Source organism: Oreochromis aureus, linkage group 20 (genome assembly GCF_013358895.1).
Source record: "Oreochromis aureus strain Israel breed Guangdong linkage group 20, ZZ_aureus, whole genome shotgun sequence".
Classification (NCBI taxonomy): domain Eukaryota; kingdom Metazoa; phylum Chordata; class Actinopteri; order Cichliformes; family Cichlidae; genus Oreochromis; species Oreochromis aureus.
In genome coordinates, this window is record NC_052961.1 from 12303330 (window position 1) to 12319233 (window position 15904).

The 15904-nt window shown below is 40.4% G+C and overlaps 1 protein-coding gene across 4 annotated transcripts; it reads left to right on the forward strand.

Moving 5' to 3' along the window:
* The first annotated feature begins 4749 nt into the window (after positions 1–4749).
* On the forward strand, positions 4750–11926 carry hmga1a (high mobility group AT-hook 1a). 4 transcript variants are annotated; one of them, XM_031727886.2, is made up of 5 exons: positions 4750–4892; positions 5918–6036; positions 6949–7029; positions 8059–8115; positions 8971–11926. In XM_031727886.2, the coding sequence occupies exons 2-5, from the start codon at positions 5938–5940 to the stop codon at positions 9028–9030; spliced, it is 297 nt and encodes a 98-aa protein (XP_031583746.1). In that variant the 5' UTR covers positions 4750–4892; positions 5918–5937; the 3' UTR covers positions 9031–11926. The 4 variants fall into 4 exon arrangements, with proteins under 4 accessions (XP_031583746.1, XP_031583748.1, XP_031583747.1 ...); XM_031727888.2 differs by having other exon boundaries at positions 5918–6021; XM_031727887.2 differs by lacking the exon at positions 4750–4892 and adding an exon at positions 5004–5154.
* Positions 11927–15904: the final 3978 nt, after the last annotated feature.

Consider the following 15904-nt stretch of genomic DNA (forward strand, 5'->3'; position numbering starts at 1 on the left):
CCTCCCGGTGGATTTTCTCTCCTGCTCCTGTCCTTTTTTTTCGCCCCCTTCATCTCTTCTTTGGGGAATGAGAGGGAGGATGTGAGTGGCGTGTGTGTATGTGTGTTAGTCATGTTCAGGCTCATCCAGGGCCAATAGCAGCACAAGCGGGGGAAACCCAGGCACAGGCAGGAATAGGATGTTTTGTCCACATCTGTTAGTTGGTTTGGCTGGATCACTTGTGGTTTACAAAGCGCCTAAAAATGGATTGCTAGAATGAGCTAGAGAGCGCGCTGAAGGGGAAGACAGATGAGCTATAGGAGAAAAAGGGGGTGAGGGGGCAGGAGGACATGGGGTGGGGGAGGGGTGAGCATGCCAAAGTGGGCCAAGACCCCCAACCCCCACCCTCCAAGGGTCAATAGGATTCTGTCTACCCAAACTCTGCTGCAGAGTTCACAAGCAAGCAGACGTCTCTGAAGAGGGCGTCTGATGTGGAAGTGTTTGTCTCTTCCAAGATTCAATTAGTGCTGAAATTCAAGCTGGCTCCAAGTTTGTTTTGTGCTTTCCTTCTAGTCATTCCGGCTTCTGGGGATCATCAGATACACTTACGCTCCACGTTTATGCGATGTGATGACACTGAAATATGGATGTTTAATTCCTTAAAATCCACAAAATAAATGAAGGAAACAAATTAGATTTGCTGAGATGATAGTTTTGTAGAAAGATGAATTCTTATTACAGCTTTGCACTGACTATTTATTTATTTATCCAGGGAATCCCTGAATGCATGCAAATAAAATAAAATAAACCAAATAGATAAAGTTTTATTAATGCCTGGAAATACTAGTTTTTAATGAATAAACTCATTGCAGAAATTGTTGCATGGTCTTTTTTTCAGATGTACGTCATAACGTAGTTAATTAATAGAAAATGTTGTGCAAAGTCTTAAGTGCCCCTCATTTTTTATATCTTTGGGGAAAATATTAAACACGTGCAGCACTTCATTTAAACATGCAAACGTAAATGGGAATACATCAGAATTTATTAGGCAAAAACAGAGTTTGTATGAGTGCGAGAGTCAATATTTGGTATGACCACTTTTATCATTCAATGGAGCCTGACAAGCCTTTTTGTAATTTCTTTAAGCAGTCTTCAGCCATAGTTCTCTCAGCTTCCTGAAGGACATTCAAAGCTCTTCTTTGGATGTTGCCTGCCTTTTGTTCTGTTCTCTGTCAAGATGATCCCAGACTGCTTCAGTAATTCAGGCCTCTGGGGAGATCAGTCCATGACTGATAGGGTTCAGCTGTATGTTTTTCTAGTCAGGTATGCTTTTACTGCATTGACAGTGTGTTTGGGATCAATGTCATGCTGAAAAAGGAAGATATAATGGCATTTTTCTACATTTATAATTCTACCAATTTTGACAAGATGTAAAACACCACAGGTTTAAGTGCAGCGCAAACCATGACAGAGCCTCTACCATGTTTTACCGATGGCTGTAAGCAGTCACTGTACATCTCTCCTGTCCTCCTCTGTAAATATTGATGATTATTTGAATCAGACTTTTCAAACTTAGGTTCATCACTCCATGAGACCTGTTACCACTGATTTTTAGGCTGGTTGATTCCCATTTCCCTTCCTTAAGAATAACCTCTTGACAGCCATTCTGCAGGATTTTTTTTCTTATTTCTTATGGAAATTACTTTTGGATACTGTTCATCTGCTGTAGACAGTTTTGTAGACCCGGTACTTCTTTTATCCTCTACTTGTGCAGTTTCCTCAATTTCTTTGAGGTTTATGTTGCGATACGTCAGGTGTTTATCTAGTAGCACCTTGTTGGTGTAAAAATGCTATTTCAGGTATTTTTAACAATGTTATTTTTAGCATTTGCAACAGGATGCTACTAATAAAGTGTCTCAAGATACAATTTAAAATTGGTTATTTGCTAAGTTGTCTGTTATCTTTAGAAACATCACTAGTTCATCCCTTGAGTTAGATGATGTTTTTATTTAATGATTTATAGGTGAGCGTTAAGTGGCTTAACAAACAGATTTCCTCTAGATAGATAGATAGATAGATAGATAGATAGATAGATAGATAGATAGATAGATAGATAGATAGATAGATAGATAGATAGATAGATAGATAGATAGATAGATATCAGTTTATGTTTATTAAGGGTTTATGTTTATGTTTATAAGGGTTTAAATTATGATATATATTGGGTCAGAGAAGGTGCGCCAAAGACATACAGGATACCTGGCAGGTTGATGCTATCACACCCAAAAGCCTTTTTAATTTGTCTTTACAGGCAAAAGTAAAACCAAAGTTGCAAAGGCGCACATGTTTTGGTTTTTTGATTTGTTAGGTTTTTTTCCCCCCAGTTTTAAAATCCAAATATTTTGCATCTCAGCTAAATGTAAAGCAATCGTTTGCTTTTCACCATTACTAATCAGTCACAATATCCACTCCCTAAATTGGTCTCCAGGTGGTGCCAGTGGTGAGAGTGACAGCATTCTTCACACACACACACACACACACACGCACGCACACGCGCGCAGAGAGAGAGAGAGAGAGTGTGTGTGTGTGTGTGTGTGTGTGTGTGTGTGTGTGTGTGTGTGTGTGTGTGTGTGTGTGTGTGTGAGAGAGAGAGAGAGAGAGAGAGAGAGAGAGAGAGAGAGAACCTATTTCCCTGTCTCCATCCACATACTGAAGGGTGGGTATGCCAGAGATTTGTGGGGGATGGGCCTGAAGTAGATACGAAGGAAGTGAATAGACTGAGAAATTGAGAGGGAAGGGGGTGGCATGCAAGGCAAGCACATGCTGAGCAGAACATTGGACTCATTGAGAAAAGCGCTCTCCATTCATGCTCTATCCAGTGCCCTATTCACCAAACTCCCGCTCTCCTCGTCATATATGTACAGTGTATTGACATGCATGTGCTCTCCGCTGATAACAAAGCCTTTGGAGTCATTTGATATGTGTGTTTGCTGTAAGTTATTTGAGATCCACTGTGACCTAACAAACAGAGAGGTAGAATACACACAGAAGAAGGCGAAAGTTCCCCTTACAAGCACTTTCATGTCCCACTGCAATCTCAGAAATCTGTTTTCAATTGGATAGTAGCAGACCCATCAACTCCACATGGGTAGCTCATTTACAGGAGAACCCCTTGTGTGAAAGTGGGCTACCTTTGCATACTACCTACTGGAAGCCTAGGTTGTTTTTATCCGCATTCTCACACCCATGCAATCAACATCAGACGTTTGTCCATTTCACGGGAGCAACATCAAAGGTCGACATATTTAACTATAAGAATAAAAGAGCCAGCAGTAGCAGTAGGGGTGTTTTATGGCTCTTGCATGCGCTTACTCAAGGAACTCCTCTATGGTGGCATATTGTCAGGATGGGATAACTGAGTTGTCTTGTACTCAGATTAACGTTTGCTGAAATACAGCGACAGCTACTGCCTGTTCTCAACAGGTACAACGCAACGCTGCAGTGATATCATAGGAAAAATGAGTGAATAACATAAAAGCAATATTTTGTGCTTTTTTTTAATGTGGCTAATATTTTTTTTATCATTAAGATAAAGCCATCAGTGAAATATTAAAAATAATATCCAAATGTTGGAATTTTTTTAGAAAAAATAAAATACAAATAAATCCCAAATGCTTAATAAAATTAAAAATCGTTTTTAGTGGGGTGTTTTTGTCATGGTAAACAGCACAAAACACAACCCTATACTATATTATTAACCATTAAACATTTAAGATGAAGGAAAAATTAAGACTACTTTTTAAAAAAAATTTAAAATATGGAAATTAGCTAATAAAAAACTCAGCTCAACAAAGTAAAAACAGATAACAAGGTGAAATAGCTTGGAAAGACTAAAGAATGGACTCAGTTAAAAAGAAAATACAAAAAGATAAAGAGATCAATAAATTAAAATTTAAATATGATACAACAAAGAGCTTGTGGGTATTGTGGTATGAGGTGGTGAAGATTTTCTGTATCTATGGTAAGTGGTGTAGATGGTGGTTGGGATCAATTTATTTAAAAAAGATATTCTAACAACAAATAGGTGATTTATGTAAAATGTCGTCTCAACAGATAGAAGCATTTCTGAAACATAAGAAACTGCACCAGGATCACAGCATCACACCCATGTTTTACAGTGTTATTTGCACAGAGGTTTATGCAGGTGAACTATTTACATGTATTACACTGATATTACAAACCTTAAACACATAGAAGTTCAGTGTAGTACTGTACCTAAGATCTAAAACCAGAACTGAATTATTTTATGTAATATTCTGCAATACAGAGACAATTTTGTACATTTTCTTCCACTATATTATGATGATATTCATTTTGTTGTTAAACAAACGCATTACTGTGTTATTCATTTAGTAAATATTTAACTTTTCATTTTAATGCATTACTGGAGTCGTGTTTTACCTGAGTAAAGGATGTAAATCATTCCCGAGCTCAAAGGCAGCTTATGTTTACATTGGAGAAGGTCATAGTTCATTCACCATTTTACTGTGGAGACTGTGGTATGTGTTGGTTAAGTTAATGTAGTATGGGACAATATAAATACAGTAAGTAGTCATTCTTTCCTTGGTTCCTAAAAGTATATCCCGCCACTTAAAAACATGTTTTTATATTTTGTGATTGAACCTGGAGAATTAAAGGGATCCGTAAGTGGGTGGGGGGGTTGGCCTGCTAGTAGTGCTGTTGGTGGCCCACTTATATCTCCGCCCTCCAATGTTCCAGCTCCCATGAGGGCGGCTCTTTAAATTGCCCCAAAACTCCTCCTGGCTGGCGCCTTTTTCCTTTATCTGTAGGAGACAAGACGAGCACGTGCGCTATTTATAGGACGTCGTTGGAGTAAACTTCTCATCCTGCTGGTAATTTGTATTATTTTATTATTTAAAAATAAATCATTAAAAAAATGTGTATATATATATTGACCCGCTCTTATTTTAATTCATAACTGTTTTTAAAGCGGCATGAGCTGGGATTTTAAAGGGGCGGGCTGTGTGTTGTCTGACGAATAAAAGCTGTAGCCTATAGATCAGAGCGAGGCTTTTTAACCGGGTACAACCAGCTAGGCTTAAAGGAAACATTTCGTCTTAAATATAGAGCAGAGGTTGCTACCGAGCGATAAAGGTGAGTGCACAAGAAAAAGACGTCGAAAGGCAAGCTAAAGTTTGCAAGCTACAACCGCCTAAATGCATTTTTACAGAGAGGGATCTCCGGCGAGAGGACGCTGCATGCTTTAGATGTGAAGCCGTCTTTTGTTGCTCCGGCCCGGGCTCTCGTTCCCGCAAATGAGCTCTGCTTGCATTTTCTATAGCACTCAAAAAATGGGTGCCGCCATGCAGGCTAGGGCTTTACCCTGCAAATCCAGACGAGCACACACTAGCCATTGTGTGTATGTGCATGTGTGTGTCGGCGGCGGCGGCGGAGGAGGGGGGGGGGGATATCTCTTCGTCGCCCCGGCGTGCAGACATGCTGCGAGTCTCATGCGCAGGCCCGATTGTTGGCTACAACAACTACAGCAAACGGGCCTCTCTAAACATGGTCGTGGAGGCAGGGGAGCGCCGGGTTCAGTAGTATTTTGCAGGTTTGCTCGGCCTCCGATCGCTTACTGAGTCCCGGCTGTACCCTGCAAGCCGGTTTGATCCCAATCCAGTGTTTGTGTGGCAGCGTCGGCTATGTAATGGAGCACGGTTGTGACAGAAATAGACCTGGAAATAAGCGCGGATTAATTGAGTTAAACGCGTTACCGGTGTGTGGGTAGGCCGGTCCCCCCCCTTTTTTTTTTGTTTGCTGTTGCGGTCACTGAGTTTAATAGCCCGTGTATTTTTCTGTGTGTGAACTCGACGCCTCCCCTTGCTGCAAGAGTGACCGGTGTGATTTATGTCTTTAGGTCTGAAAAGCTACGCAAACATGAGCGACAAGGGGACAGTCTCACCGAAAGAGAAGGAAGCCACAGAGAAGAGAGGGCGTGGAAGACCCCGTAAGCAGCCGCAGGTAAAAACCTCTGACGTAAGTAGTCCCATTCTGTTCTTCTATTTATTGGAGAAAGTGTGCTGTTGTAGTATTATTATTATTATTATTACTACATCCCAGAAATTACAGTAAGGATGTATTTAATATTATTAAAAAGATGGGAGCAGTTTTTTTTTTTTTTTTTTTTGAACCCTTTAACTCAGGTCTGCTGCAGCTGATGCTCAGGTAGATATTATTGCAGCTGAGCTTCTCATGCATATCCCTCAATGAAATTAAGACTCCTGAAATGGCTGCAGCATGCCCTTGTGACCATTTGCCCCTTCCTTATCACTGTAAGGGAAGAACAACAAACTTGCCACATGTCTCACTGGTTTATAAGCAACCTGTAACCTAAAGCCTTTAAACCAGATTTAACCCCCACGACCCACCTCTGCTCCCCATGTAATGGATGACATAGCAGAGTCGAAGCGCACAGTGGCTCATATACCTGTCACTCAGCCAGCTGTGTTTTTACTATTGAATTGCTCGGTTGCTATGAGCTGCGGTTGTAAACACAGCAGAAATGCAACAGGAGGCGCGTCAGCCATGACGAAGCTTACAACCACACATGAATACGATAACTCACCTCGAGCTGAATGTACCTTGCTTTTTTGCATGTGACGGTAATCCCCTAAGTGCTTACTGTTGCATATTTCCCTTAATGACACATCTGTTATTTGTGAACTTGTATCTGCTGGACCATGGCAACCTTTTTAGCATTTAATGCACATAAGTTGCAATGTCTTTACCTGAGAGAGCTTTTTGTTTTTTGTATGTCTATAATTTGATTTGAAAACCTTGATCAATATACCTTGATCAATATAAACCAGATTTTTAAGAGCTTATGTTGATAAAATATTGTCCAGATGTTGTATACTACCCTAACTTTGTATTGATTGTGATTGCCAGGAACCAAGTGGGTCCCCTACTCCAAAGAGGCCCAGAGGACGGCCGAAGGGCAGCAAAAACAAGACAACCGGCAAGGGCAAAGTAAGTCAATGCAGTCTGCAGACGTGTTTTCACATAGTGACAGTGAGTTCAGCAGCAACGAGCGCACATCCTGATCCGGAATAGCTGCAATTCCAAGATGGGCAGTCGGCGTGGCATTTGTTGTAAATTTGTTTCTTGCAAGTGCTTTGTCTTTTTCTCCAAACCCCTGATTCCTTTTGGTTGATGAACATTTTAACGGTAGCTAACCTCATCCTTGTAAAAGGATGTCCTGCTGTTACTTGAGATATATTTGTTGGCTGTAATCTGGCTGCTTCCCCCTTGTGGTGTCAGAAATAGCTTGGCTAGGGTTTCCCATTGTAAAGACCTTGGTTTACTGCCTCACACTTTCTTTCTTTTTTTTTTTTTTTTTTGTTGGTGATGCTCACCCTCTACTTCCTGTCCTCCAGCTTCCTGCAGCTTGTCATGCAAAGTGTGGTGCAGGTGCAGAGGCCGCAAGACTGTTTCCAAGCTGACACTAAGCACCCCTCCGCCCCCACCCAGTACACAGCCCTAGTTCTTCTCTGCCTGTCGTTACCATAGCAACAACTGATTTTTCTCCCCCGCCCCAACCCTCCGGCTCTCCCTGCGCTCGGTCTTCACTGCTATGTATGGGAAAGGCAGAGGGAGAGGAAGTCGCGCATACATGTTTTGATATAGGTTTAGCAGCGAGGGCCGAGCTGCAGAGGGTTTGTGTCTCCGCTCAGTTTCACCAGCTGTCTCTGAGCCTCAGACCAGGTGGCCAGCGAACTGGAGTGCCCTGTGTGCAGTTCCTGTCGGCCTTCCAGATAATAGCCAATGAACCCAATGCCCCCTTTCCATCTGTCTCATTGTAGAGGCCTTACTGCCATCTACAGGCAGCTAGATGCAAAGCTGTAGGAAATATTGTTTACACCATTGCGTTTTGTACCCCCCCCCCCAAAAAAAAAAAAAAAGTCTTAGCAGATCAGCAGGTCACTGACCTTGAGGATCACAACAAAATGTTGGAGCCCACTTGGAGCCCTCTTGACCTTGTTCTGTTTTCTCTCACAGAAGGCAACGGCAGCCCCATCTGCAGGGGGAAAACGCAGGGGAAGACCTAAGAAGGAGGTAAGAGCCCAAGGACAAACAAGTGTTCACATCAGTTAAGCTGTTCCTCTCCCAATTGAATTATGATCGGTATGACTGCCTGCAGGGTGAAATTGCATTTTCCTAATTCCCTTGCCTGATTTGTTCCTCAGTCATTTTTTTACTCATTGGCTATTTTGGGGTCTTGTGTTCATTCAGACGTGCATGGTCAACCACTCTTTACTGAGTAGTTTTAAAACAAGGTTTTCTGTTTAGTTTTTTTTTGTTTGTTTGTTTGTTTTTAACTAGATGTTGACAGCAGGATATTTACTTTTAGGAGCTTCAAAATGAGTCGCCCAACTACATACAGCCGGTCAATGCAGCATGTTTTAATCTAGGAGAAATTGCGGTCTTGTAGTAACATTGTGTCATGTGCATGAGTGGTTAGGGCGTACTCAAAAAAAAGTCGTCTGGATTGCATTAGTCACAGAAAGGAATGACCCACAGTTACCCTCCTAACTAGGCTCCTCATTTTTATGAATGGACATCTTGGGTAGCAGTAAGTGTGAGCAGGAAAGGCAAGAGGGCAAAAAGCAGGATGCCTCATTGTGACTCACCGCTGTGTGTATGAATCACTTCTCACTACAGATGGCTCACTCTTCCCTTGGGTGTTCTTCATGCCACAGTGGTTTATCAAAGAGATTTATAATAACATTTAGTCTTTTTCTTGTTGGTACTTGGGGGTTATTAAAGTAAAAACAGTCGCGTTGAGGCATGAATCACAGGCAGCTATTGTCAATGAACACTGATGGTGCTTTGGGCATTTTCCTTGTGGGTGTGGTCAAGGCATAACTTAACAGCCCCCCCTTCTTTTTTTTTCTCCCCCCCCCTCTGCAGGAAAAGGAAGAAAAAGCATCCCAGGAATCATCTGAGGAGGAAGAGGAAGAGGACCAGTAATTCACAACGCATGCTACCTCACTCAACATACTGACTTACTGTTAACCAGAACTGGGCTGTATCTCCAACGCCAGTGCCACCACATGACCACTGTTCACGACAAAGCCCCCTTTTGCCAAAGGAGGGTTAACACAGTACATATATCATGCAACAGCACTGGATAGAACGATGGACTTGCTCAAGCATAGATCTAAGAATTACATGAAAGGTAACAGCCCGTTTCTCTACATGTCATGTTATTACAAGTCTTTTATACTGGACAAAAAGGTGTTCTCCAAGGAGCCTGGACATTTCCTCCTTTTCTTTTTTTCTTTTTTTTTCCTCCCCCCTAAAGATGGTTTGTAGAATGTTTTCTCTGCTTAATGTTACTTATTTGTTGTACCCGCATCTGAGATGGTAGGGCATATAGATTTTTCTCCATGTTTTGTACTGGACAAAGGTGAATTTTACCTATACTTGCTTTTTTTTTCTTTTTCTTTTTTTTTCCCAAAGTTTTGTTTTGAGTGTTTGTGTGAAGTGGTTAACCTATCCTTTGCATTGTATTCTAGATGGAGTTGAGCTTCAGCATTTAGGATGAGAATAGGTAACTGATGGTAGAAGTATCTTTTCCTAATCTGCATAACTGACTTCACCCACCCGATTAGAGGAGAACCATCTTTAGCCCTCTTCCTGTAGGACAGTTTAGATTTTAGTGATGCTTCTCAGACTTCCTTCTCAGTTCTCTGCATAAAGTGGGGAGATGTAAAAGTGTATCATTAGTCATCAGAATCGATCTGACTTACTGTTTTTTTTTTTTTGTTTTTGTTTTTGTTCCTTCGGGTTACATACATTTTAAAACACGTGTGCTGCTTCTCATGTTATAATAAAACTCTTTCGTATGTGTTTTTTAAGGTTGGCAGAGTTCTAGGCTTAAAGTCATCAGTGTCGTTTCTTCAGGGAGCTTTTACAAATGCTGTTACATTGGCATCTTTGTCCTCACATGGTCCTCAGTTTTCCAAGCCCTCACTCAATCACTCGTAAGGCAAACTGCAATTGGTCAGACAAGGAGTTTGATTGTAACACAGGATAGTTGGTGGCACTACTATCCAACAGGGCTGTATTATTTTATTTTATTTTATTTTTTTCCCCCCCTCATTCCATCTAGCCTCTCACTGCTTTGCCTAGCTTGGTCCTCCTGTCATCACTTAGTACGGTAATAATAAAAAAAACTTTTTCCTTAGTCTTTTGAAGATGTGTGTTGTATGCTGTCTGCTATGGTTAAAGAAAACTTTTGTGTATTTCCAAGTGTCAGGGAACCCACAGTCACAGTCCACTTAACTGGGTTTTTCCACACACCTAAGCTGCTACAACCTCAGTTACGAAACCCGGAAAACTGCAAACAGGCAAGACAATGCCTGGAATTTCATACCTCACTCAAACGGCTTATTTTACCATTTATTGCAACTGGTTTTTTGGTTTTTTTTTTTCGGTTTTTTTTTTAAATGTAACCTTTGGCATGAGTTGACAATGTTTTTTTTTTTTTTTTTTTTCCTCTCCTGACTGTAATGAGAGATCCAAGAGGTCGAGCATGTGATTGTGTGACGACACCAACACTTGGCTCATTCATAACCGGAGCTTGCAGACAGGTTTTTTTTTTGTTTTTGTTTTTTTTTTTAAATGTGTGAAGCAAGTCAGGGAGACCTGTCAGCTTGACGACTGTGTTCGCTGACTGTGGTAGATTAGCAGGTGTGTTTTTATCCTTTTAAGAAAAAAAATCTTCTGGTGCACTGAAATGTTAGTTCAGATTTTCATGGACAAATGTTTGTGATGGACTGGGCGCTTTTTCCATGTTCCGTTGGCCACTGTGTGTCTACCACTGCCACACATAGCCATCCTCACCATACTTGTACAACGGTCATTTCATGTCCTCTGTCAACTTCCTCCTAGTCTCGATATCATGTCATTTTACATAGTAACATCAGTCATCCGTTGATTTATATACTGTAAACTCAATAGGATGGGATCATTCTTTTTAATGTACACGTATATAAATGTACAATGTCTATATTTCTATGGTGCCCTACAACAATTTGTATCAGAAAATGGTCAATAAAAGAGAATTTTCTTTGTCACTTGTTCATATTATTGCACTCTGCTGTGCAGCTCATGCAGGCTACAATGATGCATTGCAACTATCTACAAAAGTAAATAATTACATTTCCAGTGTTTCAGTTACCTTACCAAGTCTCTTGAACCAATGGATGTACAGTCTGAAAGGAGAAAGATTGTAACAATGTTCCCAAAATTACATTTGCATCAGTCCATCTCATCAAACATCACCTGAATGCACAGCCCTTCATGCAAAGTTCTCCAGAGGGGTGTACTACAAGGTGAGGTTTAAGAGTTAGCCAAGTTTCCTCTGCAGATACTATACCACATAACCAAGAATCTATCAACCAATAAAAGTAATTTCACTTCATTAGGTGATGGGACAGTAACCTTTATAATATTTAAACCTATCCGAAATTTCAGAGCTCTAATGTGCGGTCGTCATGTTAGAAATAAGCAGTTGCAGAGTGCACCACTGCTTGATAACATCTAGAGCTGCTAGGCTCATAGGGATCAATTCTGTGCAGAAGATCAGTCACACAATGAAACGCCCCTTTTATGTGAGCACTCGCAGAAGCTGAAGCAGAAAACCTGCCTTAACAGTTGAAAAACACCATATTACCCATTTTATCTGACAGGGGTTTTAGGTTTTGTCAAGAAAGTCTTGCAATCTTGAACTTTATAGTAGAACCCTCTGTTGTGTCACCTGTGCAAATCTTCTCAGCCAACAGTGGATACAATTTTAAAGATGAATGGCTCATTTCATAAAATTCTTCACAAAAGCTGAAAAAAAAAAAAAAAAAAAAAACTCTAGGCAATGCATAGAATAGAAACACAATTAGGCTGATACTTAAGCACCTCTGGGTATAATAACTAGTTGGCCATCCCAAGTTTACAGAGCTGGGTTCTCAAAGTTTAGGGAGCCAGTGTCAGTGGACTACCCAGGAAAAATCCACACTTTAAAGTGCCTGTTCAGCAAATAGTGCTTCATGTTGGCATTTGCTTTTTTGTGTGTGTGTTTTGCTGGGCTTTAACAATTACTGAGGTGGCTATTACATTTCCTTACACTATCTGTATTTGTCAGTGTTAATAAGATTCATTCATCTATGATAACTACAGCTAAAGGAGTTGCAATTTAATAGAAACGCTCCCACATCTTTTTGTGCACCGCTATGACAGACCACCAAATGGTAAGCCAAAGTTTGAGAACCACAGCTGTAGAGGGTCAGGGTGGGGCTGGAGCACAAACCACAGAGAGGTAGGGCACTCCCTGGACAGGTGGTAGCAAGGACTAGCGCTGAGACAACCAGCAACAGTCACACCCAGAGCCAGCCCTGGAGTGTGGATTTTCTTCTGACACTGTGAATAAAGCACAGTGGGAAAACAAATGCCACACAGAAAGGTTTAAACCCAGAACTTTCTTGCTTGTTATGCACCACCATGCCGCCCACACTTTTAGATGTCATAACTGATAACATGACATGTTTGAGCATTACATGCTCAGTACAATACATTAGCTGTTGGACTGAGTAATGTTTCCCCCATCTGAGGGCAGTTAAACAGTTCAATTGTTCTTAGTTTACATTCACAAATGCAAGGCAAAAAAGGAACCGGGGAGGTTATGACTCGTAAAGAAAAAAAGAGCAAGACTTCCTGAGTGCTTAAAACAGTCAGACTTATGGCATTCATCTGAACAGATTCTTCAGCTGGAGGTAAATTTGTTGGTGCCATGCCTTGTAGACAGGACATATTTTGAGAACTAGTCAGAGCTCATTTTAGGGATGAGAGGTTGGTGTTATTTACTTCCACTATCTGGCTTTTCATGCCATTGATAAGAGTCACAGGATTTGGCTAAACCACAAAAAGATGTGAATCTTAGATTCTTTAAGCAAAGTAAAACTAAAGCGAGCTGTTCAATCATTTCACTGAAAATGAAACTGAAATCAAATTTAGCAGCTTGATCTTAGCTGCTAATGTTATTTTTCAGCAACATGAGGCTTTCATGTTTAAAACTCTTTCTGAGAGTTTTGCAACAATGTAACTGTTGAACGCTACACTAGTCATTTTATCAGAGGATGATTTGTTTTTCTAATGCACTGCACACAACTCATTTAAAATCACCAGTGCAGGCAATGATCACAATTCCTCTCGCAGCAGGACTGCTGATTTTTAAAGGGTACAGCACATTCGTGCCACGAAGAGCACAGCTAGTACGAATGCTCACTGCAACCCACAGGAACATAACAGCTTGCCACACGTCGCCCACAACAACATAGCAAATGTAAACAACAGATTAAAAATCTACAGGTACCTTTGAAACTTTGAGTCATGTCACTGAATTTTTCAATAAAAACAGCTTTAAATAAATAATTTCAAATAAATAATCTTAAGGTACTGAGACTGTTAGGCACACGGGATTGGCATCAGAAGTTCAAAGTCAAAGTGTACATAAAAGAGAACACAGGAAAATGCTCATCGTCACCGATGTGCTCAGAGACGACAGTAATAGGAAGCAAATAAAAGCAAAGAAGTATTGTACAAGATTGTTTGTACATCACGATAAAAATTACTGATCTCTGTGGTTGCAGGTTTGTCGTCACACCCCACAGTGCTCAACGTCAGGGTTTACCAACATCATGCATTGACGTCTTTGGTCAGAAGAGGGTGTTGCTGTTGATAACTTGACGCCCAACTTTGTACAATCTAAAGGAAAAAAAAAAAAAAAAAGACGAAAAGAAAAGCACACAGCTTAACAGTTATTTGAAAGAGCAAAAACGTTTACTCAAGTGTGAAATTTCTTCTCATGAGAGGACCTGAAAACCTGCTTTGAACTGAACAATAGTTTCACACTCAAACCAAATTATACCAAGCTATGATGATTTGACAGTAGTCTCAGTTTCATATAACGAGATTATAAAATTCCTGTATGTCAAACTTCCACCATCGTTTCAATACAGCGGAGGTAAACCAAGCTCGATTCATGCAGTAAAAGCCCGATGTCTCTCCGAAACCGCACAACCGTGGAACATCTTCCATAACAGGACTTTCAGAGTTAACTGAAATTTAATTTGCTCTCCCTGTATTGGATTAAAGACAACAAGGACACATTTATCACTAAAACGCAGGCAGACAAAACCTGAACTTTTTCCATGGCTACCTATCATAAGGAGTATGTGATTTTTTTTTTTTTTTTTTTGTAATTTGGGCAAACTGATCCATTAAGGGCTTTTTCAAGCACTGCTCACTTTTGTCCCTTTCCCATCTATACAATCCCACCTTGACTTGACGAATGAGAAGTAAAACTTTTTGACAAACTTTTTGGACAAAGTGAACGTCGCCATCTAGTGAGCCTCAGGATTCAGTGCACGACTCGGCTCAAAATAAAGTGCTTTTATAGGACAAATAACATGTAAACAAAATGTATATGATAAAATCTGGTAAGACTCATCTCGTACATTAAACACTGTATCGTATTTAATATGTAATATGTCTCATATCTGAAATTTAAGCTCTGTTATTTATTTGGTTTTCGCTTGTTAAATGTAAAACAATAAGCACTGCTGGCAGACTGAGAAAAATGAGAAGGATGGTCATTTTATTTTCTGAAAAATAAGATGATGTATAAATTCTATGTTGGGAAAAGACATGCATACTTGTCAGGGGGAAAAAAGACTACAAAAGGATTTTTCAGATATTACTAAACCAGAAAGGCAGATTGTTTAATTTATATGGAGCAGATTTCAGGTCAGATATTAGTAACTATGAGTCATTTGACCACCATATGCCCATAAAATTACAACTGGCTAAACTCGTTCTACTACTAATACTAAATACTATCATCCTTTCTACTCTACTTCTATCTGTAACTGAATGCAATAGAGGAACTGACCAATCAGTTGAGGAACTGACCAATCAGTTGAGGAACTGGTGCACGCTAAAGAAAATTTTGCAACCAATATAATTAGACAGTATACCAAACAGTATTAAGAGAATGTTTTCACTCTGCCTTTCTTAGAAAATGTGGTTGTGCAACTTTTAAACATGCTTGGCACCAGAATCTATGTCTTCCAATGGGAGCAATACTGAAAGAGTCACATAAAAATGGCAAGCTTTACCACTTGCACTTCCAAGTAAAGAATACAAAACTGTACAAACTGATGTGCCTTACCCTTGTGTCCTCTTCTCTCCACAACATTTCTTGTTCAGCTTCATTAATCTCCTCTGAAGGATCGTATGTGTACACTGGTAATAGCTGATGACGCAGTCTGTCAACTCTGAGGGACCAAGAAAAACACATTATTGATTCAGTGAAGGTATAAAGGTAAAAAAAAGAAAAAAAAGAAAAAGAAACTGTTCAATGATGTTGATGGATAAATTTTAATCCTACCTCCTTTTCCTACGAATATACATTATCTGAAATGGACAAAATGAAAGATATTACATTCGCTGTGTGTATGGGTGGATCTCAATTCACACTTGCCTTTTAAGTTAATAAGATGTAGGACTGCTTCATAACACAATGGCTCAACTTCACATAGATCATCCTATGCCATGTATTCCAACCACTTACCACAGCTGCAATTATCCCAGCAAAGGTAATGAGGAGAAATGGCACCAGCACATAGCTGACAGCCACATTCCCATCTATGGTGGCAGGGGACTGAGTAGTACTGTTCATTGTAAATGTTAAGTGATAAGGGGACACAGGGGGCTGCTTGTGCAAGGCCTTTACGAGCAGCAGACACCCTCCCTGTTGCAGTCACTGTGCAGCGGCTCACTCCTCAAG

What these genes read in the sequence shown, in the direction of transcription:
- hmga1a (XM_031727886.2), top strand. Translation starts at nt 5,938, where the DNA reads ATGAGCGACAAGGGGACAGTCTCACCGAAAGAGAAGGAAGCCACAGAG. An exon ending in CGCAGGTAAAAACCTCTGAC is followed by an intron (nt 6,037 to 6,948) that starts GTAAGTAGTCCC and finishes TGTGATTGCCAG; the next exon opens with GAACCAAGTGGGTCCCCTAC. An exon ending in GGGGAAGACCTAAGAAGGAG is followed by an intron (nt 8,116 to 8,970) that starts GTAAGAGCCCAA and finishes CCCCCTCTGCAG; the next exon opens with GAAAAGGAAGAAAAAGCATC.